Here is a 25,696-nt window from a genome sequence, read left to right on the forward strand (position 1 = left end):
AATAATACATTTTCATAATTTTATATTCATATAACCAATATAAGTTACGAGTAGTTAGTTAGTTGTCAAATTATTAAAAAAGTTAACGTCAAATTTTCATAACATTCTCACGTGTTGTGATCTACGCGGAGTCGTGGAGATTATTAAAAAGTTTAATTAAAGTAAACAAGTTAGTGCCAAATAAATATACCTAACGAAGTAAAATTAAAAGAAATTAAGAGCCTGTTATGGGAGCAATTCTAAAGTTAGTAGGTAGGTATGAATTTGAATTATTCATGAACTAAACAAGTTTTTGAGATCCTCCTATTGAGTAAGTACTTTCACTTAATAGCAAATAGACATCTTCGTGCACGATTATGTTATGTTGAGTAAAATACGACATGTTCAAATAGATTCTAGACGTTAGTTGACGTTAGGAAAGTTCCTTTGAAATCGAACTCCAAAAAATGTATTGTATTCAGTACTTATCTATTTTCCTATAGATTCCATAAGAAATTATGTAAGTAGGTACACGAAGTTAGTTAATTAATTAAAATTCATGCTCAATACAGCAATGGTAAAAGTTTCTTTTTTATCAGATACTATAGTTAGAAGCTACTTTGCTCAAATAAATTCAAACCCTACCCTTTATAAAAAGTCGGAACGAAATCTAAAATTACGAGTATTTACTGTTTTTATTTTTATTATATATTACCTAGATTACAATCCTTGCGTAGAGCCATGACTCGTAACAGGAATTTTAAAATAAAGCCATTGTAAAGTTCAGCCTCAGAGTTCAGCAGTCCGGCCGGACGTCGAAAGTCGTGTCTTTTATTTGTGTTCCAACTGCAACTCTACGCTGGAGTCAATCTCATAATCCGCCAGCCGCTCTCAGCGCTATTAATCTGGGCTTAAATGTCTAGATAGCTCCGATGGTCTATCTGTAGCGGGCGCAAAAGATTGCAGCCTTGATTCTTTCAACTTACAGAGGCGAGATATTCTTCGAAAGATTAACTTCGACACTGCAGGGCTACTACGAAACTCGAAACTCGAAGTTCGTGTGGTGTGGTCCCTCTGACAATTATACTATTTAATACGAGAGTGAGAGGGACGGTACGATACGAACGTCGAGTTTCGAGTTTCGTAGTAGCCCTGCTGCAGCCAGTCGCTAAAACTTCGGGTAAGATTGCTGAATTATCGTTAAGGGATTCTACCGGATGCACTCCGACCCTGTGGATCTTTTTTCGCAATTGCCATTGCCTTTGCCCTTTATGCTGTCTTTTTCTTTTGTCTTACCCGCCGCTTTGATAAATAGATGATGAATCGCAAATTGTGCCTCGAATCTCTTTGGTTCTGGTTTTATATGATATGAGCAAAAATATATCACGTAGCGATGTGAACTAAAATGAATAATTAAATAATTTACAGTCTGATGTTTATTACAGTCGCCATAATTGAAGGGTCTGAGAGGTTTACATATATTTTTATATGTATTTTATATATACTTAGCTTTAAAGTTATTTATTAAAATAGTCCAAATTTTACTATTTCCACCAACTATCTTCGCACCCACTTAGTCTAAAATTGTGAAATAAACACAAAAATAGTTTTGTAACGCAATGTAAGGGTCTTGAAGGGCAAAAAAGTAATGTAGCTAGGTCTAGGTTTCATCCATGGGATTAGGTAGGTACCTTGTAGGTACGCATAAAATAAGTTTAAAACTTAAAGCCGACGACAGAAGAGTCTTCGTCTGCAGAGGATATTAGCAGTGGCTAAATTCGCAATTCCCGTTGGCATGCCAAAAATTGGCATTTTATTTATTATAATTATCTACGAGATTTCGTAGACAATATAAAAATTCATATTTCGTATCGTAATACAACATTTGCTACCAATTAGCAGTAGCGTGGAGTGAATATTTTCGTTGGGCAACCCAAAGAGGGAAGAGGCGTAAGTTTTAAGTGTATTTTTTAGTTGCAACACTCACTGTAAATGTGCACAAGCTTTGCCATACACGAAAAATTCAGGCAACCCGAGGCCGTAGTGCCTAACGCGCTGACGTTTGTGATCGCATTCATCACTCCTTTTTATTACCCTCGTTTGCCGTGTGACAGGAAGAAGTGGTGAAAACGATTGTGATTTCAACCGTGTTAGACAATAAGGCCTCCGAAGGGAATCGAGTTGTTGCAGCACCACTCCACTGCCAAGTAGTTCAACTCCAGTAATCTTGAAACTTAAATATCGGAGTTGATGACACGCTATAGCTCTCCAGATCTAAATCCGAGACGGCTGTTTGCCGGCAGTCTTCTAGCTGCCGGCAACTTGAGCCGCCATCGAAACGCTCATAACGCGAGTCGAGGGCGCCAGAGGGGCCTCCCGCCGCCCGCCCTCTTACTTTTTCACTGACATTCTTTGAATTTATTGACGACTAGTCTAGTATGTAACTTTATTTATTTTTGAACTAACCTTATACATAAAATTCTGCAAATATAAATATAGGATTATACGAGGCTTATGCCATTATTGTTTCTTCCTATTCGCGATTCTGCACGAAATAAACTCCACACAGCTGAATTTGATCACATGCGTAATGCTTCACATTCATTATTTCAACGCAATCTTGTTTCTTCCTATTCGCGATTCTGCACAATATGAATTCCACACAACTGAATTTAATCACATAAGTAAATGATTCACAGTCATTATTTCTACGCAATCTTGTTTCTTCCTATTCGCGATTCTGCACAATATGAATTCCACACAACTGAATTTAATCAGAAAATAAAAAAAAATCTCAACACGACTAGGAAGAAACAAGATAGTATAGAAGATAGATATAATAAAAGATAAAGATAGAGATTAAGATAGTATCGTGAAGTATAACGCATGTGATAAAATTCAGTTATGTGGAATTCATATTGTGCAGAATCGCGAATAGGAAGAAACAAGATTGCGTGGAAATAATGACTGTGAATCATTACGTATGTGATTAAATTCAGTTGTGTGGAATTCATATTGTGCAGAATCGCGAATAGGAAGAAACAAGATTGCGTTGAAATAATGACTGTGAAGCATTACGCATGTGATCATATTCAGCTGTGTGGAATTTATTTTGTGCAGAATCGCGAATAGGAAGAAACAATAATGGCATAAATTTTGTAGTCAGACGGACAGACATGGCGAAACTATAAGGGTTCCTAGTTGTCTGTGGAACCCTAAAAATGATATTTCGTGAAGGTATTAAACTGGGTAAAATATTGGAGTTTAATTTTCAATCCAAATAAATGAAAGAGTACTCTACCCTCATCAAATTTAATTGTGAAAGTGCGGGCCTTAATTTTGCAATCAATTCTCGATGAATCGCGATTCTTGTCTAATGAGATCATTACCATTCAATTTAGATTTAAAAGTGTCCCCGTCCGCTCCAGCCGTGCAGTCGTCTCGTGCCATTATCTGTCTATTATATTACCTACCTAAGCACAGACATAAAGGAACCAAAAACGATATTTAGGTGAACAAACGAGAATAAACTTCGCATTATTTATGTCCGTGTTTACGACGTTTACGTTTCAGGAGCTTTAGTAATATTTATATTTTCACTCTAAATTTTACCGCTCTTGACTATCTGTGTTATAAATACCACCATAAACTAGAATTTTCATCTATTTGTTTACATCTGTTACCTATATAATTTTGAATAATAGCGCAGCTATATAATAGAAGGAAATAAGATTGTTTTCACTTCTCGTGCTCTTAAAATGTTTCTTTAGTCTCTGAATATCGGGACTGAAGTTCCTTATTGATCTTTAGGGATTATAGCTACGAATAAATAGAATATATATTCGTAGGATTATAGTTTTTTAACCCCCGACGAAAAAGAGGGGTGTTATAAGTTTGACCGCTATGTGTGTCTGTGTGTCTGTCTGTGGCACCGTAGCTCTTAAACGGGTGGACCGATTTGAATGCGGTTTTTTTTATTTTAAAGCTGGTTTTCTAGCGATGGATCTTAGATATGATATATCAAAATCGGTTCAGCCGTTTCAAGATCATCAGCTCTTTTGATCACTGCGGTAGGAATCTTAGACGCATAATGGATATATACTTTACATTCAAACATATTTAAACACCCATGTATGCTATATAGCTATGCAAGATTATGGAATTTTTGGCCTGATGCTGCAGCCAAGATATCCAGAACACTAGTAGGTACACTCTTAATAAAACTATAGCAGATATATCGTGTTTGGGTTCGTTTTGATCAGTATTTGATTCTACAAACAATGCAATGGTGGCAACAGGATGAGCTGATGCTGCAGCCAGGATATCCAGCACAATAGTACACTCTATAAAAAATAATAGCACATATGTCGTGTTTGGATTCGTTCTGATCAGTATTTGATTCTACATACAATGCAATGGTGGCAACAAGATGAGCTGATGCTGCAGCCAGGATATCCAACACACTAGTACACTTTAAAAAAATATTATATATCAAAGTTGAAAAAACATGAAATAAAAACTTAAATTTAAAATTTAAAAAACCCCCGACTTAAAAAAACGCCAGCAAAAATAAAAATAAAAACGCCCGAAAAAAACGCTGCTTGAAAAGACAATTAAAAAGTAAAAAATAAATATGCGCTACCTAGCTGTTGCCCGCGACTTCATCTGCGAAGAATTCGTTTATCTCTATCCCGCGGGGACTATGCTGATTTCCCGCAAAATTAGCCTAAGTTAATTTAGTATAAAGTATCTAGTAATATTTTTTTATCTATGCGTTGTCGGTGTCGGGGGACCGCTAAGGTTAATACTTTAAAAAAATACAACATATTTATTTTCATGTCGGCATCACACCTAACCGCCAGTTAACACTAATCAATGGATGGTGAAACAGCCCCTAAGTATATTGAATTATACTAAAGATGAATTCATTTTTATTATGCATAGTCCAATTAGTTGTAAAATTGTTTTCAAGTTTGAAGCTGTTGGCTAAATAGCAAGCATTTAAAGCGTCACTTTACAAAAAAATAAAGGAAAAGAAAAACGGCGGAACATTTTTTGTTGCTGTTTGAATTTCGAACAGATGTCCATTACTCATATTGAGCGTAGGTACGTACCTAGTAAGAAAAGTAATAAGTATTGTAACTTTGTAGGTATAGGATGTCGTTTTTTTTCCTCACATTCAAAGTGAAAAGTAAAGTGTTTAACGCTAGACTAGACAACCATAATGACACTTGAACTATAGCCACCCTCGACTCTTGCTCGGGTGACAAAACACCTCGTGTCATAATGGCTTGTTTTAGTCCCTTGTTGAACAATGTACTATCGTAAACTACCTAGGTACCTGATAATAACGCCTACAGAATTTGATAAGTTCCGTTTATATTTCAAATTAATATAAAATTAGCATGTGTTGGCTGACAGTACAAGGTGGTTGCTATTTGAGCCTTGTTATTGAAGGGATAAATGTTGTAGATATATGAAAGTATTTGTGTCAGTTACACAACGAGCGGATTGTTTGCACGTCTCGAATATCTTGGCGACCGGCCAGCAATTGTTTCCGCAACGTAAAAAATACATTGACGGCTCAGTCTTAGATACCAACTACTGTCGCACAAATTCATGACCGTATACCGGGTGTGGCCTGTAATATGAGCAAATAATTAAAACATAGATCATACTCCTCAAACTGAACAACATTAGTACAGCGACTTTTAGAAATAATTAGTTTTTTAATTCTTATTACACTTAAGTTTATTCGAAGTAGCAATGTAAAGCAAAATGCTTGATGTTTGTAGGGTGACAGGCGACGTCAGTTGGGTTCTAGGATCAAAAATATATTCCTTTTTTCATACAAATTAAATATTGATAGCAGTATTTAATTTGTATGAAAAAAGGAATATATGTTTAAAAGTCGCTGATCTAATGTTGTTCAGTTTGACGGGGACGATCTAGTTTTAATTTTTTACTCGTATTACAGGCCACATCCGGTACCTATGATAGATCATATTTTAGAATAATGTAAAAAATATTTATTAAAACTCCGATGTCTAAGTAAGAAACAGAGCAAGTTTATCTATGGCGTCATGAGAAATATACTGCCTGTAAGCAATAAAATTGTCTGATTTGTACCAAGAAATTTATTCTTTATGTTTATTTACTATTTCTAGAATATTGTATGGCGAAATGGGGCACCCAGATTTTTAGAATGTTTTAAAAATAGGATCGTCACTTACGTTAAGGATCTCGCAGAAAACCTCGAGCACCATTGTGCTGGCAGGTTTCACAATGGCGGTGTTCATTATTCGAAGTGTAGCCAATAAGCAGCGCGAAGGAGGCTGCGCCGGGCTGCGACAATACCATCGACTATAATAACGGTTTGTCCCTTATATGTATGTACTCATAAGACCCTTGTTGATGATTCTAAGTAAGGAGGATATTTGTATGTTTATGTATGTGTATGCCCATTAGTATTTCACGCCGAAGCCATTGATACGTCAGAGTCAAATTACTATCTACTCGTTTATTCTCGTATTCGTCACTGTGATCAATGATCATTCAAACTGTGAACGTTATCGTTCAGCCTATCAACAAATGCTTGCTAAGTTTTTCTTAATTTAATATTTGCTTGTCTCCTTGGCATTTGCTGTTGCCATAGTGTTTTTTATAATTAAAGCTGGTAGGTATTTAAAACCACGTTGGCTGCAATGGAAACGCTTAATAAATACCTATTCGTATTTAAATTAATAAGATTCTCGATGCAGTCAAGCCTGGCATGTGGCAGGTACGACATTGGTCGTTAGGTTAGAAAGCGTGTAAAGCGTGCACTCTGTCGTGGGGCCTGGCGACTCTGGCGAGTGCTGCCGAACCTTACTGGGGCGTGGGGCGATATTACTTCCACGGCTTGCAAAGTTCCACTGCTTGCATTAATAATGAGTTTCCTTTTTCTTTGGTTTAGGCAGGCTTTTTGAGAAATGCCGCGCCCATCGTATGTTCCTCCAAAAAAAATTATCGTAGATCCGGCAACAACTTCCAGGAAGTTTACATTACATAATAACTGTTTTATTTTTCACTAATGGCAGGATGATTTTCGTACTGTCGAAATTCTAATTTTCATTCTACCTACGCTCCTGCGTTACGTAGAGATACGAGATATTTAAAGACTTCAAAAAGGAAAAACATGTCTTTACGTACTATAAAAATACCTATGTACAACTTACTTAATCATAATAACTTAATAACCTTTTTTTTAGATAAAACTGATCGTGATTGACCTGATGTTAAGTGCAGATGAGGCCAAAGGTGTATTCTCACTGGTTCAGTAACAGACCTACATCAATATTGGCTAAAGCGACTTTTCTATCCTAGCATACCTACGTGACTACTAGTATAGTATTTACTTACCCTTGTCTGGAAGGTGAGAAAATTGAAAATGCCCTGAATGACAATTAACCAGTGCCAGAAGACCCCGGATATATCGCTGATAACCGCGTCCCGATCGTTCCTTCGCTATATAGAATGAGGGGATAAGGGAGGTCGGAAAAATCTGGCGACAATACGGTTACAGTACACGCAGTTATGCCAGGGAATAGAGGAAATTGCGGAGGCGATCGGAATACCTACCTCTAGGTATTTCAACTTTGTGTACCTACTTACTCCACGTCCGAATCGCGCTATGATGTGCAAGTCCATTATTTACTTTAAGGTTTTCACCGTCCGTAACGTGGGTAGATATTTTTTCAAAGAAGATTTATATGTGTATAACTAGCGACGCGCTCTGGCTTCGTGCAAGTTTATTTTATTCACTATTTTTTTTTTCATAGTTGCACCCGTGCGGAAACGCTGCGGGACGCTAGTTAGGTAGTTAGTAAGGTTAGTTATAAGGTTGTCACGAAACCAGCAAAAGACCATACATAGCGGTTTAGTTTAAGTTAGGTACCATCAGCCAAATATGTGGTCTACCACCCTAAAGTTGATATTCATTTGCACGTCATAAAACAATAATGCCAATAGACGTGTCTGTCAACTTGAAAGTTCGACTTTAGCGACATATTCATTTGATAGGAACTTGTTTAAAAACTGATAGACCACTTATTTGGCTGATGGTACATACCACTTGCTCGTTTGCCATCCAGTCGTTAAAAAAACATACTTTATTTTTATTGCTAAAAACTACGTTCGTTCCTTTATCATTAGTGTTGAAATTGTGTCGTAGTCTATGCTTTACATGGTAACAATAAGCTCTGGCCTGTCAAGGCTGTCAAACTAAACGTCATCGCTCTCTTCTTTTCTAACCTCGAAAGCTGGTACGTGTGAATTTGTGTCGTCCTCTGATATTAATTTAAATCAATAATAATTTCATCAATCCATATGTATGAAGTGCTCTATTTAATGTGATTTGGACAATATAATTAATCCTGAATATCTGGCCATATTTATTTACCACCCGCCACGCACCTTGCGCACTCTTTTTGCTATAATTAGCTATCCAACGTTGACCAAGTGCTGTTCTTTAAATGTCGAAGAAATCAGAAAATTTTGTGCGAATGTAAAAAAAATAGATGGTCGAAGTAAAATTGTATTTAATATGAACCTGTGATATGAACTAACGCGAACGAAATATGGTTAGCGATGAAACGCTGGTAAGTTCAGTAAAACTTTCAGTCACGTTTCTTTGAAATGTAACTTCTGTTTAGAATGTGGCTCGTGAAATAATTAATGTTTTTTGAACACATTGTTGTCATTATATTAAATTTGCATAAAACATGTCAGCTATGATATGAATATATAGATTTGTTTGTTTTCTCCTTAGAGGTAAGCTGTTTTTAGTTGAGCGATATACTTATGCGTTACCTACTATATTCATTATTATCGCATAAAATTGGTGTTTTAGGTTCCCGACTTTGAAATGGGACTTGGTACTTTTGGTAGTTTACACACGAATCACACGGTATAGATATTCTCTGCCACGTGCTGATACGTGCTGCCAAGATAATTGGCCATTGAAATGCCATGATATACGGATAAAACACACGTGAAAAAAACCGGCCAAGAGCGTGTCGGACACGCTCAAAATAGGGTTCCGTAGCCATTACGAAAAAATTGAGTTAATATATTTTTCAGACAGACAGACAGCCATTTTGGCTACGGAACCCTAAAAAGATAAATCGGAAACAGTTTACCTGTTACTACCTGTACCTGTTACTGGAAATGGAACTATAACAGGTAGTTTGGGGATACACTAGGAAGGAAAACTATGTAGGTACATCGGTATAGTTTTCGACTCCGAGAACCCTATGACAATTTCTGACAAAAAGGTCTTCTTCTTCTCTTTTAAAATATGGCTTTTCTGTCCTAATTAATAGAACAATTTCGCCAGTGTCAAGGTAAACTCTCTTTGAGAGGGACATTGTACGGTGATTGTAGTTTTTGCAACTTGATAGCAAAATTCCAGAAACCACGTGGAGACAACTTGCGCATTAAAAAATGTCAGACACGAGAGCAATATAGAAAATCGCCGCATAAAACACTATCAAAATTATACTTCAACTAGCCAAAGAAACAGAAATAGCAAAATTAGACATTGTCTACATCCGCCATGTTCGAATGCTACAAATCGAATCGACAAAAACTTCATCAAGTAAGTAAGTGTAAAAACTGTAAAAATTACAATTTATTAGATACTTTGATACTTTGATACTCGTCTTAGGTACTTCGCTGTTCATTGCTGTTGCTGGCAATTAAAATTTTGTTAGAAAGTTAAAAAAGTCTGAATTTTAGTTTATTAATTAAACATGTCAAATTTGACTCATTTGTTGAGACTTGTGAGATAAATATGTGCACCAAAATTTCATAAACACACCTCAAACGCTTTTTCCCCGATCATCAAAGGGGATACGGATAGCGTCCACACTTAATGATATGGCGTTATGATACAACACGCTGCTACATTAGTATGGACGCATTTTTTTACGCGACGATGCTAGTGATACGGTGTGCCCAAAATGAGCATCCATACTTATAGGATACGCGAGTTCGATACGATACGCGTGATCGTGATCGGCAAAATGATACAAATGTGGACCCAGCTTAAAAAATAATTAAATTTTAATAAATAAAATAAAATGGTTTTTAGTTCAAATGGATGTTATAAAGAAATCATCTCAGTCGTACAATACACACACGTAGTTAGCGGCCAAAGCTTACGGTGTAGTAGGTACCTACGAATTATTGACTCTACGTGTTGGTTTTCTAAAAAAAAGGACACGTTTTGCCTCGTAATGTGATTTGGCAATTTCTTGCGTATTTTACCAACAAAAGCATTGGGGGATGCTCTAATAACTTTTATAGGCTTCTGTTTTATAGGCACTTACAAATTTAGTGCGTAGGTTCGTCACGGTTATATATTTACGGTATTAAATTGTAAATAAATCTAGTTAATTGTTAGTTTATTTTTAAATACCTTATACCAAAATAATTCTAAAACTTATTTATACGCATTGGATAATTATGTTTTGGGACCATTTCGTGACATGCATAAACTTTAATTTCTTTTTCTTATTTCGAAGGTTGTCACGAATAAATGATTTCTTTCCTTCTTTCTTTTTTTTGTAATTACTAGAACTTTAGTAGTAGTGCTTCGCACGTGTAAATCATGAGATACAGCAGTATGAACTGAAATAAAACTTTTTGGTTTATCTGTTCCCTCTCTTAATCTTTCGCGTATGTGTTGAGTGGCAGATATCAACACGAAAACAAATACTTAAAGTCATATAAAACTGAAGAGGGTAGGTAAGCATCGGGGCTCTCGACCGCGATAAAATCTTCAAGGTTGAAATCTTATCTAAAGGTCTAAAGTAAGTATCATACATTGCGGAAAACAAATAAAAAAAATCTAATCCCCAATTCCACGATTATTTAAATCATTTGTTTAAATTTAAGGCAACTATTTTTTTTATTACCATTTATAGGTACCTCAGTCAGCAAAGAATAACCCTTATAGGATCAGTTTGTTGTTCGTCTGTCAAGACCGTTTTTATCAGAAATAGCGTTGAAAATGCTCGAAAGAAACAAAACGTTTTTTCGTTTTTTTCCGCAAATCGGTTTCTTTCGGTTTTTTCCAATAACATTTGATTTTTTTTTGTTAAAAACGAAAAAAAAAAACAAGTTTTAAACATGGTTTTTTTCAATAGGTTATTTTATGTCCAATGTTGTAATACTTACCACAATGTGTCAGCGTGTCGCTTTGTCACTAGGGTCTAACGGCTAAACCGTCGAAGCTACACATTCTCGTCAGCATCATCAGCTGGACGACGTCTACTACGGAACAAAGGCCTCCCCTTAGAACGACACAACGAACGACAACTCGGATCGCCACTTGCATCCACCGGTTGCCCGCAAATCTCACGATGCCGTCAGTCCACCTAGTGGGAGGCCTGCCAACGCTTCGACTTTCGATTCGTGGTCGCCACTCGAGGACTTTTCTCCCCCAACGGTTATCTGTCCTTCGAACGATGTGGCCCGCCCATTGCCACTTCAATTTGCATATTTTTACATTCGAACAATTTCTGTATTCCGTGTTCTATCTGAGGTTCTATCGCGTAAAGAAACTCCAAGCATAGCTCGATCTATAGCTCGTTGCGTGACTGAGCCTCTCCAAGAGGTCAACAGCAAGGCTCGGAACCGGTTTATAAAATAGCGGTAAATACCGGTTTATTTCGGTTTAACTCCGAACTTCCGGTTTACTCGACGAGTGGCAGCTGGCCGACCGGCGGTGAAACCGGTTTTCATTGCTCTACACCGGTTAATCTGACAAGAACTTTATGGAATGGTTCCCTTAAAAACCGGTTTAAAAATAACGGTTTCGAGAACGAAACCAAAATGAAATGAATTTAGGTATAATGTCAGAGCTTTATTTATCGAATCGGTATAAAATCAATCAATGTCCTTCGTCGATGGTCATGACGGTGGTATCGGGCTCGTAGTCGAAGTCGAGGGTGCGCGTGCGCACGATCTCCTTGTAGACGAAGGCGGACTTGCGCGGCGTGCGCGGCCGCGCCGGGTCCGAATAGTCCACCTCGTAAAGCCCGAATCGTTCTCTGTCAAACAAAATATATTGAAATTGTAAAAAGGGTACTACATAATTTTGTCTTGTGGTAAACAAAGGCATTTTAAATCCATTCAGAATATGTTTTCGAGATATCTACAGTGTTCAAGAGATGTCTACATTCTTTGTTAACTGTTTTCAGTTTTTATTTTTAATAAATGAACTTATAGATAGGTATTGAAAATATTTTTCAATCCTTTTTTAGTTGGATTGAAAATCACATATTTCTTTAAAATTGTTCATGTCATAGTGATCACAATTTTAATGCATTTTCAGGTAATTAAGCATACCGATTATAGAATGAGAAGAACATTTTATATCTAGGATTTAGCGTCGCATGGGTGTAAGTGGTTTCGAACGATACGAAAGTTTTTTAAGTATCATTTATCTACGTAAGCTATGTTATGTATACTATGTATCAGTCAAGAAATAGGTTACTCACGTATAGCCCTGCATCCATTCGAAGTTGTCCATGATGCTCCAAGCGGTGTAGGCCTTGATGTCAGAACCTTCATCGATGGCATCCAGCATGGCGGCCAGGTAGCTCCGGTAGTATGTGATGCGGTCTTCGTCTTCCAGACCACCCAGCGTGGCGAAGCCGTTCTCAGTGATGTACACCGAGGGGTTGTTGTAGTCCTTCCTTATCTTCGTCAGAATATTGTAGAAGCCCCAAGGTGTGACCTGGATTATTAAAGCTATATTATTTAGTAACTGTTGATTGGGTAGTGTCCTAGGTAAAAAAAACACTTATCATGCTCGTAAAGTTTGTATTTATGCTGAATGTAGGCGATATAAAATGGCTTTTTATGCTCTTGTGCATAAAATAAAATCTTCGTCTAAGACCAAGGCAATCAGGTGTCAACAGCCACAATAACCAAAAAAGTTTCTATACCTTCCGCCGCCTAACTTTGCTTAAAAGTTCATTGCCCCGACTAGTACCACAATAGTACATTGTGTCTTAAGGGCGGTAAACAAGGAATTACGAACGAGAGTCTATTAGAAGCCCGAAGTCGAAGACTGAGGGCTTTAATGAGTCGATGTTCGTAATTCTAGTACCGGCCGTGCGACATACAATGTTTTTCATCACATTTGCGAGTAAAATTGTATATTTGTAAAAGAAAAACTAATATTTTTTCAAAAATTGCCGATACCGCTGACTACGCTCTTGACAGCGCCAGCCTCCGCGCCGCCCTAGCCCTACCCCAGCCTGACCATGCGCCCGAAGTGCGCGCGCCGCGCTCCTGCACGCCATGCAGTATCACACTCATTTACCGACCTTGGGCTTCATGACAACAAAATTAGTGCGGGAAATGACTCATTTACCGACCACGGGTTTCATGAGAAGCACATAAAGGTCGAGGGTTTTATTTGTGGGGTTGCAACCAAGGTAGCCTGCATGTTACGACACTGTTTACGAGCAAGTGTGATGAAAAAACTATAAAGGTATGATTCCAATAATTGAATAGGCACTATACCGTTAAGCGACTCGAACACAAGACGTCGCATAAAAAATTTATCTCAAAAATGCGTCAAAACTGAGTATTAAGTAATGACATAATAATAAGGTATAATAAAATAAATATCACGGGACAATTCACACCAATTGACCCAGTACCAAAGTAAGCTTAGCAAAGCTTGTGTTATGGGTACTAAGCAATGGATAAATATAATTATATAGATAGATACATACTTAAATACATATTAAACACCCAAAACCCGAGAACAAACATTCGTATTTTTCATACAAATACCTGCCCCGACACGGGAATCGAACCCGGGACCTCAAGCTTCGTAGTCAGGTTCTCTAACCACTAGGCCATCTGGTCGTCGTTGTTTATATAAAACTAAAAATCAATCAAAATAAATAAATAAAATTAAAAAATATATAATTATACAACAATGCATGGAAAATACAAGGTTCCTTATATTATAAGTGAACAATTGTTTCCACTGTTGCACTTAATTTCCTCTCAATCTAAGTGAAAAAGCAGAGTGTAAAACTAAAGCATTAAACCCATTTCCCCTCTTGTTGTACAATCTATCATTTATTCTGTCCGTCTATTGAGTAGATTAAATATTATCAGAAAATATTAGACATGTTTTTTTTCTCGATGAAACAAAAAATTGCAAACATGAAGCATCTCAATCTTCTGGAGTCCTGTGACGTTACGTCACGCAGAACTTTAACATGAAGCATCTCAATGTTCTGGAGTGGGGTCCTGTGACGTTACGTCACGCAGAACTTTAACATGAAGCGTCTCAATGTTCTGGAGTGGGGTCCTGTGACGTTACGTCACGCAGAACTTCAACATGAAGCGTCTCAATGTTCTGGAGTGGGGTCCTGTGACATTACGTCACGCAGAACTTTAACTGCTCATGTTTTGTTTAATTGACAAAAGAAAAAATACGTGTCTAATATTTTCTGATAGACTATTGCTTTATTAATACACTAGGGGCTGTTTCACCACCCAAATACATATAAATGTGATGCCGTCTCCTGCTATTCGAACAAAACAGAGACGGCATCACATTTATCCGTCAAATAAATTTAATCAATGGATGGTAAAACAGAGGGTATATAGTATAATAAAAAAACTCACTTTGACGAAGTCGGATTCTCCAATTTTCCATTCTTCTAAATTGTATGATACTGTATCAGTATCGTCGAAGAATGAAGGAGCTTCGTGATATCCATAAGCACTCTCGTTCCTGTAGGCAAGCTTGGAGGAGTAATGGTTTAGGCCGAAGTAATCTGAGGTTCCTCGAACGTAGGCCTTCTCTTCTTCAGTGAACTCTGGGAGTCTGGAGCGGGCGAATCCTTGCGCAGCGCTTTTGGCTCCGATATTTTTTACCATCTCCGGTGGGAAACCACCACTCTCGGAGAAAATAGGATGAGCATACTGGCCCCACTGAAACAAAAGGAATGGTCATGCTTAACCATTAGCGCTTAAATCGTTCATTAAAAAAGTTTTACGATTAAAAAACGGGCCTTACATCAAACTGATTGCTGTCCTCAGCTGCTTGTACGTGATCCTCGTTGTTTTTATCTTCAGGTTCGAACCAGGTGGAACTCAATGTGATACTAACGGTACCTCCTTGCGTGGACCTAAACTCTTCATCGTAAATGTGCCAAGCTTTGGCATGAGCCATAAGCAGATTCTTGGCGCACAAGTACTCTGCCACTCCTTTCAAATTTAAACGGGGAGCCATCGACGTGTCGCCGTAACCGTTATAACAAACGATATTTGGTTCATTCATGGTGATCCAGAACTTAACTCGGTCACCAAACAAACTATATACGGTACGTGCATAATCTGCGTACCAATCAACTATGTTGGGATTAGTCCAGCCACCCATTTCTTGAAGCTTCTGTGGCAAATCCCAGTGATACAACGTAACCATAGGTGTAATGTTATATTTCATCATTTCGTTTATATAATTGTTGTAGAATTCTACGCCGGCTGGGTTTATATAGTCAGAGAAGCTGGTAGGCATCAGCCGCGTCCACGACATCGAAAACCTATAGTAATCAATTCCTAGTTCCCTCATCATTTCAACGTCTCTCTTGTATAAATGATAAGAATCGTCGGCAACATCACCATTGGAGCAGTCCTTGATAAGGCAGGGGTCGGAATGTGTCATGTGATCCCAAATATTCGGGGATTTTCCTGTAATAGAAATTTAGAGTGAAACATGTTATAAAATTTTAGGCCCTGGTTAGAATTTAATTTATCATCTTCTCACCATCTTTATCCCAAGCACCCTCTATCTGATAAGAAGCGGTTGCCGTTCCAAACAAAAAACCATCTGGAAATTTTCGTGGTTCATGACCAACACTTCTGGCAGCCTTGCATTCAGCCAGTGCCAGCAACGCCGCGCATACTCTGAAATACATATATTTATAATAATAATAAATAAATAAATATAAATAAATAAATATCACGGGACAATTCACACCAATTGACCTAGTCCCAAAGTAAGCTTAGCAAAGCTTGTGTTATGGGTACTAAGCAACGGGTAAATATAATTATATAGATAGATACATACTTAAATACATAGTAAACACCCAAGACCCGGGAACAAACATTCGTATTTTTCATACAAATATCTGGCCCGACACGGGAATCGAACCCGGGACCTCAAGCTTCGTAGTCAGGTTCTCTAACCACTAGGCCTGTGTGATCTGTTCGTCAAAATGTATACGTGTTAAATATTATAAAAAATTCGTAGAAACAATTTTGAACTTTATATTGTTTATTTAATTAATTTTTAGCCATGTTTACTTGCATAGGTGTTACATTATGATAGTGCTAGCGGTAACCCTAAAATTTAGTAATAATCTGCAAAGGTGTTAAAAGCATGAAAATCGGAATGATTAATCTTTAGGCCATACGAATCAATTTGACCCGTCGTCGTGGCACGAAAAAAAAGGAGACGAGTTATGAAGTCATCTTTTTTTGTATGGCAAAAATATTTTCAAAATTGCTTTCTTGGGGTGGGATATGAGGCTATTAAATATCTTTTTAGGTATATTTTACAAATAATGATTTAACCATATCACATCTGGAGGAGTCCAAACTTGGTATGTTATGAAAAAGATTTATTTTGATTTTTTTTTGTAATGATGTATTGAATGAATAGATAAACTAAACTAAACTAAAATGAAACAAGTAACTGAAATATAATGATGTGATATATTTTTAGAATCGGCTTAGTAGGCCCTTTTTTAGATACCACATACGATAGGTCAGAACAATCTTTTTCCCATACAAAAAAGATGACGTCATAACTCCTCTCCTTTTTTTTCGTGCTACGGGTCAAATTGATTCGTACGGCCTAAAAATCAATCGTTCCGATTTTCATGCTTGTAACACCATTTGCTGCTTTTTTTGGCGTATCGCTAGCACTATAAGGTGTTCAGTAAGTACCTATATGCCACCGTACTAGGGTATATAATATCTAATGCTTAAATCTAATACGCTGCCCCTATTTCAACATATTAATTTACAATCTACAACTCTTAATTGTTCAACCTCACTAGTAAAAAAACATAACCCTCCTTCGGGCAGTCGGGTAAAAATGATAATAAATATAAATAACAATTTAATCGCTAGCTATATATAGATTACGGTTCACAAATCATTAATTTCAGTTTGGAGCGGTCATGAAACAAAAGAAATATCGAAAAAACCTTTTTGATATGGCAGTCACGTATTTTTATTTAATGTAAACAGAGAGGTGCGATTCAAATTTGGATCTGAACACAATGACATTTAGATATCCGCTTATAATAGGAATACGAGATTTGATTCGAACATGTTCGGGAATTAAAAGCCAGTTAAGATGTGTACAGATACGCATACTCACAGAAAACCTTTCCACAGCATGCTGTTGTTTCGCCGAATGTGGTATGAAGGGGAAGGCAGAAAATGTGATGTTTTATACTAAATGATATCAGCAAAATCTTAGCCTAACGACACGTACCCACCTACTTCTCAATCATTTAAGATATTGGACAGTGTCTTAACTCGGATTACGATCATAGCGTGCGCGCTGATAAAAATCTTCGACAAGTTCAAGGGTTCGCTAACATAACACTCAATCCTATTTAATACTCTGATAGGAGTGGCATCTAATGAACGCTTTACTAATTCTGTAGAATTTCAACATAACTTAATATCATAAATACCGAGCCGTCCGCCTTAGCTAGTATCTGCTGTTGTGGTATAACCACAAAGTTTGAAAATATCATGAAAGATACAGTAAAGGTAGAATGAGCTTCACGTAAGTATAATAGCAGAGAAAACCACCAAAAACTTTATGGTTCTATCGAAAATACAAACTGAAATATAAACATAGATGCACAGAAAAACCAGAAAAAGAGACCAGCGCTGGGAATCGAACCCAGTCTCAGCATTCCGTGCTGCACCTCTAGTGTCGCTGTGACTAAATAAGATACAAACAAGCTGAGATATGTGACTTTTTCTGGTTTTTCTGTAAATCTATGTTTCAGTTTTTATTTTCAATATGGATTTTACGGGATGACCGTAAAAGTATCAAAAATTTGGAATTGAAATAAAAAATACAAAAAAAGACTCCAAAAACCAATCCTAATTTGATGGTTCTAATTACCAAAGTTACGAAAACTCACCTTACCAGCTAAATACTTAAGTATTTGATTGGCCCAAAAGACGATAAATTGATTCACTAAGTCGGCAATGATTTTAATGTGCTTAATTACAGCGACACAAAACCAAAGTTTGACCCAAGTTTTTGTCGAGTCAGACTTCCAAAAGCGTGGGGCGGATAATTGGAAATCCTCGTTGCGGTTTCGTCAGCACATTTTTCTTGCTCCTCGCGGGAACTTTGCATGTACGAAAGTAGACCTTTTCGGTTGAAGTATTATAAATATTCAGATCTATTGTAAAGAAGACATTAATATCTAAGGCGTATTATAAAGTTAATGATTATATTATGGACAGGGATATTTGGAAATAATTCCGATCCGCATTAGCGATCCCTTCAAAAAGCGAATCTACTGTGTTAAAAATAAAGTTGTGTTAAATACTTGTGATGTATAGGTAGATATCATTTAACAATATTGTAAATCTGTTTAAAAAAATATACCTCGTTGAGTTTCTTGCCGGTTTTTTTTTAACAGAGGTATTTTCGAACCGGTGGTAGATTTTTTTTGACATTTAAAGATATTTTGACTGACTTTGACTTTGAAGTCACCTCAAAAGACCACGAAATCATATTTAACTAGATAGAGCTTTGTCAAAGCTCTAAAAACCGTTGATGTGTTATATTATATCATATATGATAAAACATAGCTAATAGATTTGGAAATTATTAATTTAATATTAATAGAATAGTAAAAATACATAAATAAATAGACAGTAATAAGTAACGGCTGTCTGTCTGTCCGTTCGCGGCTTTGCTCAGGGACTATCAATGCTAGAAAGCTGTAATTTTGCACGAATATATGAGTAAACAATGCCGACAAAATGGTACAATAAAAAATTAAAAAAAATATCTCATAGACGTAAAGTGGGGTGTTTTTTTTTCTTATCCAAACTTGTAGTGTGGGGTATTGTTGGAAAGGTCAAAACCATTAGGGGGTTGCTAAAACGATTTTTCAATTCAGTGATTTGTTTGCAAAATATTCAACTTTAAAGTGCAAATTTTCATTGAAATCGAGCGTCCCCCCTCTCAAATCTAAACCGGAGGGTGATAAAAATTAAAAAAAATCAGGATGGTATTAAGTACCTATATCAAACTTACGAGGAAAACTTTTCATGAGAATTATTAGTAGTTTAAGAGTAAATAGCAGCCTAAGAGCTTAAGGTAAAAAATATACCTAAATTTGCAATATTCCGTACAAAATACGAAATCCTTAGAAAAATATTACAATTTTTTTTCGTAGTGGCTACGGAACCCTATTTCGGGCGTGTCCGACACGCTTTTGGCCGGTTTGTCGTGTTGAAGTGAAAGTTACAGATCAAAATGAAGTTTAAATAAGTATACCTATTTGGAATTCAGTGAGTAGACCCTGTCCAGAATAATTAAAATGTTACTTTTTGTTTTGTTCACTGATTTTTAATAGTAAAACCTGCCTGTTTCTATTAGTTAGCAATTTAGGGGCTGTACTTTTTTATCACTCTTTAAGAAACTTTAAAAACATGAAGAGGTTTTTAATTCAGTTGATTTTTGTTATATACCTATTACGTAATTATCCTCTTTTGTAACTAACACGCTAGCAAATAATGTTATCAAATCTTCGAATGTAATTTAACCTAGGTACCTACTTTCAATGGTTCGATACACTTGAAATTTAATACACACTAAGTTCCTATGACATTGTCATTATCAAGTACCCTCGATAGATATTACATAGTAGATTGTAGATAAAACAAGTGCATAAAGCATTATGTTACCAGTGATATAACAAATTAATGGCAACAGTTCGCTAATATCAATTACTTATTCAATAATTTAGGGTTAATACTACACCTTACCTAGCACATCTTTTCAAGTTACTAGTTAATGCTCGCTCCTGCTAAGCCCTGATATTCTCTACCTAATAGATTTAAAAGCCTTTTGTAATTAAGGTTCTATGCTGTCTGCCTAACATTAATCAAGAATGTACCTACTAAGTGAGGTAATAAAGGTAAACGTCCATTTTAAGCACTTTAATGCTTTAAAGTTGTAATTTTAACATAAAAAAACCGGGCAAGAGCGTGTCGGACACGCCCAAAATAGGGTTCCGTAGCCATTACGAAAAAATTAAGTAATATTTTTCTGTGGATTTCGTATTTTATACGGAATATTAAATATATTGACCCGGATAACTCACGATGAGTCTCACGGTAGTTTCATGTTCAAAATTTATACGGAATCTTCCAAGTTTAGGTATATTTTATACTTACCTTAGGCTGCTATTTACTCATAAACTACTAATAATTCTCAAGCAAACTTAGCTGTTATTGTTTTCCTTGAACGTTTGAAATACTTACTACCTTCCTGAATTTTTTCAAATTTTTCCACCCACCGGTTCAGATTTTAGAGCGGGGGGACGCTCGGTTTTAATGAAAATTTGCACTTTAAAGTTGAATATTTCTCAAACATATCACTGAATCGAAAAATCGTCTTAGCAAACCCCTTATCGTTTAAAAGACCTATCCAACGATACCCCATACTATAGTGTTGGATGAGAAAAAAAAACACCCTACGTCACTTTACGTCTATGGGAGGGAGACACCCTAAAAAAAATATTTTTGAATTTTTTGATGTACCATTTTGTTGGCATAGTTTACATATATATCCGTGCAAAATTACAGCTTTCTAGCATTGATAGTCCCTGAGCAAAGCCGCGGACGGACAGACAGGCAGACAGACATACAGACAGACATGACGAAACTATAAGGGTTCCGTTTTTGCCATTTTGGCTCCGGAACCCTAAAAACCGGCCATATGCGAGTCGAACTCTCGTACCGAGTGTACCTACAACAGGATGTTTCGTGTTGTATTTAGGTATAGGTGCTTCGATAGATATGTCATATTTTTAAATCCTTTAGCTTCAAGATAACAAAAGAAAAACAGCCAAGGGCAAATCAGACCGCGTATTTGTAAAAACAAATTTATTTTTTGCTGATCCAGGATATTTACATTCACTGCTTGTGCCGTGAGGCATAACTTTTTGAAAAGTTTCATTATTTTATGTCGATAGAATTATAAGGCCTCTAGTATAGGCCTAAACACATTTCAAACAGGTTGTCTGTTAATTGCGTTTTTACTTCCTTCAGGTCTGGTATAGTGCCACCAGAATTGAGGTCACGCACAAAAGACAATGTCATGTAATGATAGCGAATTTTTTTCCATTCACTCATTCATTTCATTCATGCTCCTATTACGTAATCAGTTGTTCATGTAGCTATGTGTGTACTCTAATCATTCACTTCAACTCTCGTGCCACTACCTATACCTAGTGTTCCTAGTGTGTAGCCCCCGCCCCCGCTCCGTCAAAGTATGTCCCAACCTACTTTTAAACGCAAGTTTCGAGCAGTTCTTTTTGCAACGCAACTTGATAATTGGGATGTCCCGTTTTTTGACAACATATAATAAATCGAAAACCATTTGGAGAAATAGGCTTTGTGAAGCGTTTTCAGAAATCAGATTCCAAAAATGTGATAAACTGAATTAAATAAACAAAATTTAAGTAATGCCCCTCATTTGACCCCTGCAGTGTCTCGTCACAAAGGCAGTTATAAAGCAGGTCGACACTCTTAAGCAAATTGACAGTTTGTAATGTTGCTGTTCTGCTTATAATAGCAAATAGTGACAAAGATAGAACTTTAATCACATGATGCGCACCCGGCTTTAAACAGTTGTCATTTATCGTAAAGTCCGAAATGTATACTAGTATTTCCAATGTATTTTTACAAATTAAATTATTAAATTACTACGTTACAAGTAAGTACAAAAGAATTTAAATATCAGATTTTAATAAAAAAATATCTATTTACTATCACACCATTAAACAAACATAGGAATAATCGAAGCTAAAAGAAGAGAAATAAATAAAACTATTTTCACCTCAGCACCTCAAACAGGCAGGTTTTGCTATGAGAAATCAGTGAGCAAAATCGCATTTTGCTCACTCCGTGAGACAAAGTAACTTTTTAATTTTTTTTTAAATGCTGAGTACAGTGTTGGGTCTACTCACTGAATTCCAAATATTTGAACTTTACTTTGATCTGTCATTTCACTTCAACTCGAAAAAAGCAAGAGATAGGATCAAATTTGTCGACTACAAACTTAAATTAAATGTTTGATATTAAAAATATATCGAAATATTTCCAAAAGGTAAATTTTCCCGATCTTTTAATAAAGTATGCAAACTCGTTGCACGAAAGGCGCTTCTCTTGTTTTTTTTTTATAAAAGAATTCCGTATACTGCCTCTACAGTATAATTATTATTTGTTAAATTGAATGTTTTTTTAACAAATCTATTTATGTTTATGTAATAGAAATCTTAATAAAAATCATATTTAAAGGTTAATTGTTCCTTTTCAATTACCCCGAGATGAGGCTTTTTGCAGTATTATAAAAGAAGTGTGACATTAGTACAAGAAGTTAAGATTGCATGTTATGAGTATGCGATTTGTATTGTAGCTACTGGACTCTTTTTATGGTTTTAAATGTAATTATTATATTTGATAATAATCGGATTCTATTTAAAAAAAATGTGTTTGTTTTGTAAACAGGTAGGTATATGTGGTTTTATTCTTATGTTACACTTAAATTATGTTCTCGCTGCTGAGGTGAAAAATTGTATGTGTCACACGAGACCAAAGTTTTTTTGCATCTCGTGTATTTCAATCCCTTGCTGATCTCAGGATTCTAACCTAGAATCACTCGCTAACGCTCGTGATTCAATTAAAGAATCCTTCGCTTACTCGGGATTCAAAATCAACACTCGCAACAAAAAACAACTTTGCTCTCTTGTTGCACAAATAACTATTGTCATGGTTCATTTAGGACCCTAAGCCGTGCTTGAATTATTGTCAAATTGTAATGCCACAGATTATGTTATGTACGATCTGAATTTTTCTAGGCAATGGAACGTGGCTGTCTCACTGTGACGTCATCCAGCGTATTTCGTAAAAAAAATATAAAAAATTAAATACTCATCCAAATTCAAAATCAATGAAAATGGTATCTTAAAATGTCCTATTCCTTCCAAAAATAAAATAAAAACTATAGGTTATTTTTTTTGTGCATCCCAATTACCGTTAATTGAAGCCAGTGTTGTTCTCAGGTGTTAATTAAGTAATTGTTAATTAAAGTTAGTTTACGTTAAAAAAGAGAGCACTTAAGTATGTGTTGATATTTTAGTTTTTATTATTTTTATTTTATTTTATTTCATTTTTTTTTACTTTGCGTGCCAATCTACCTACTGTGTAAGCCATTCTAGCTCGCCTGTGTCAACGGGGGCAGGCTGAAAACCAGCGCTGGCAGCTTCTGAGCAAGCGCAGCATAAGCTGAGCCTGTTCCTTTTGCCACACAGTGCAAGGGACTGGCAAAACCATTATATATTAGTTTATTGTTTATTTGTATTCTGTGGGCCTATCCTGTATTGTTCATGTTGGCAAATAAATCAATCTTCTTCTTCTTCTTCTTATATGTTGTTTGTATATTTCAGATGTGGCGGTGGTGGCGGTGAGCGATGCGGGCGCGGTGGGCGGCGTGGGCGCTAGCTTGGTGCGCGAGCGCCGCGGCCGCGCCCGCGCCCGCGCCCGTCGAGTCGCAGCCGTCGTCGGCGCCGGCTTGCGACCCGCTGCTACTCCGCCACCCTGCACCCAAACCCAATGTGAGCACAAAGCCAAATCTTTGGCCAGGGATCGTGTAGCAACAAAGTATTACTGTTAAAGAGCTTTACGCACCAAATTCATCGACTATATTGGTATGTAGAGCTCTTGAGCTTTGGGTTGTCAATATTTATTTAGGGCATCCATCCAATCTCAATATGTGTGAGCCCCGAGGCTCCGCGATAATTTTGCGGGCCTCCGTCAAAGTACTACTGACCACATTCAAAACAAAAATACTTAAGATGTACTGTAAAGTTGCTGAGTTGCATAACCTGCCATTAAATTAATTGCTTGTGGTAATTCTAAGGCTCCGGCAAATGTTAGGTTTTTAATAAAAAAAAATATCCCGCTGTCTTAGATTTTTGAATATTACTGAAATAAAATAAGAAGGAATGGAATATTCGTGACATTAAATCTTACAAAGAAAAACACAAAAACAAACAAATTATCACAAAATGTTTCTAGCTCAGCGTCATGTCGGCTTTTTTAGGGTTCCGGAGCCAAAATGGCAAAAACGGAACCCTTATAGTTTCGCCATGTCTGTCTATCTGTCTGTCTGTCCGTCCGTCCGCGGCTTTGCTCAGGGACTATCAATGCCAGAAAGCTGTAATTTTGCACGAATATATATGTAAAGTATGCCGACAAAATGGTACAATAAAAAAATAAAAAAAAAATAGACGTAAAGTGGGGGTGTTTTTTTTTTCTCATCCAACCCTATAGTGTGGGGTATCGTTGGATAGGTCTTTTAAATTAGGGGTTTGCTAAGACGATTTTTCAATTCAGTGATTTGTTTGCGAAATATTCAACTTTAAAGTGCAAATTTTTATGAAAATCGAGCGTCCCCCCCATCTAAAATCTAAACCGGTGGAAGGAAAAATTTGAAAAAATTCAGGATGATAGTAAGTATATCAAAATTTCAAGGAAAACTATAACGGCTAAGTTTGCTTGATAATTATTAGTAATTTAAGAGTAAATAGCAGCCTAAGGTATAAAATATACCTAAACTTGGAAGATTCCGTATAAAATACGAAATCCTTAGAAAAATATTACTTAACTTTTTCGTAATGGCTACGGAACCCTATTTTGGGCGTGTATCTTGGCCGATTTTTTTTCACTATTTTTTTTTCCTTTTCGACCTGACTTTGGAGGGCGTGTTCGGCAAGCCGGCACAACGGCTTCCAAGATGTCGGCTTTGCAGCCAACTTTCTATATATTCAATGTACTCTGTGCAGCCAACACAACGATAGTCTTCGTTTCGAAAGAAGTGCCAATCTTTAATAAGAAAAGTTCAAAAATTCATGATTTAATTAAGCACTGAATCCTGCTGACACATATACATGTTTAACATTCAACAAGTTTCTTTGGATGGAGAATAAATCAAGCATTCAATTGAGCTTATCCGTAAATAAAAACTCGGCTGTATTTCGGAAACACATTAAATTTATAAATAATTCATCCAATTATACGAGCGACGCGACACGGAATGCAGCAACTTCCAACGGCCAAACTTGAGAATATTAATTTTAAGCTTGCCTCCATTTTAGGCAGTGAGTCGCGTCGCGCGCGTTCCGCGCCGAATTTCCCGCCAGTTTATTTTACGAAGGGTCTTCGTTAAAGTTATTAGTACCAGAGCGTGTTTAATCTACGCTAAGCTACGCAGAGTACGGTTGATCCTTTAAATATTGCTTCGATACCGGTATCCAATTTAAAATCAATTTAAAACTTTGAAATATTTCAAAACTGC

The 25,696-nt window shown here is 36.5% G+C and overlaps 2 protein-coding genes across 2 annotated transcripts in view; one reads left to right on the forward strand and one right to left on the reverse strand.

Annotated features, from left to right (window-relative positions):
- smog (G-protein coupled receptor 158 smog) overlaps positions 1-25,696 on the forward strand; it is a 44,767-nt gene that overhangs the window by 5,643 nt on the left and 13,428 nt on the right. The window contains 1 exon segment of the mRNA XM_074086011.1: positions 23,787-23,954. Coding sequence (XP_073942112.1) covers positions 23,811-23,954 — 144 coding nt within the window. The 5' untranslated portion in view covers positions 23,787-23,810.
- LOC141426823 (myrosinase 1-like) lies at positions 11,873-17,604 on the reverse strand. The gene is made up of 6 exons (XM_074086012.1): positions 17,450-17,604; positions 15,827-15,966; positions 15,077-15,750; positions 14,683-14,991; positions 12,525-12,763; positions 11,873-12,074 (listed from the first exon to the last, which is right to left on the reverse strand). Exons 1-6 carry the CDS (start codon positions 17,467-17,469, stop codon positions 11,915-11,917), a joined length of 1,542 nt encoding a protein of 513 aa, XP_073942113.1. The 5' UTR covers positions 17,470-17,604; the 3' UTR covers positions 11,873-11,914.

This window comes from Choristoneura fumiferana, chromosome 3 (assembly GCF_025370935.1).
Source record: "Choristoneura fumiferana chromosome 3, NRCan_CFum_1, whole genome shotgun sequence".
Classification (NCBI taxonomy): Eukaryota; Metazoa; Arthropoda; class Insecta; order Lepidoptera; family Tortricidae; genus Choristoneura; species Choristoneura fumiferana.

Bases quoted from the DNA above. Each gene is read 5' to 3' on its own strand.
- LOC141426823 (XM_074086012.1), bottom strand. From the start codon at position 17,469: ATGCTGTGGAAAGGTTTTCT. The intron at 12,764-14,682 runs GTGAGTTTTTTT...TTAATAATCCAG, and splicing joins GAGAATCCGACTTCGTCAAA to GTCACACCTTGGGGCTTCTA. The intron at 12,075-12,524 runs GTGAGTAACCTA...TTTGTTTGACAG, and splicing joins GAATGGATGCAGGGCTATAC to AGAACGATTCGGGCTTTACG.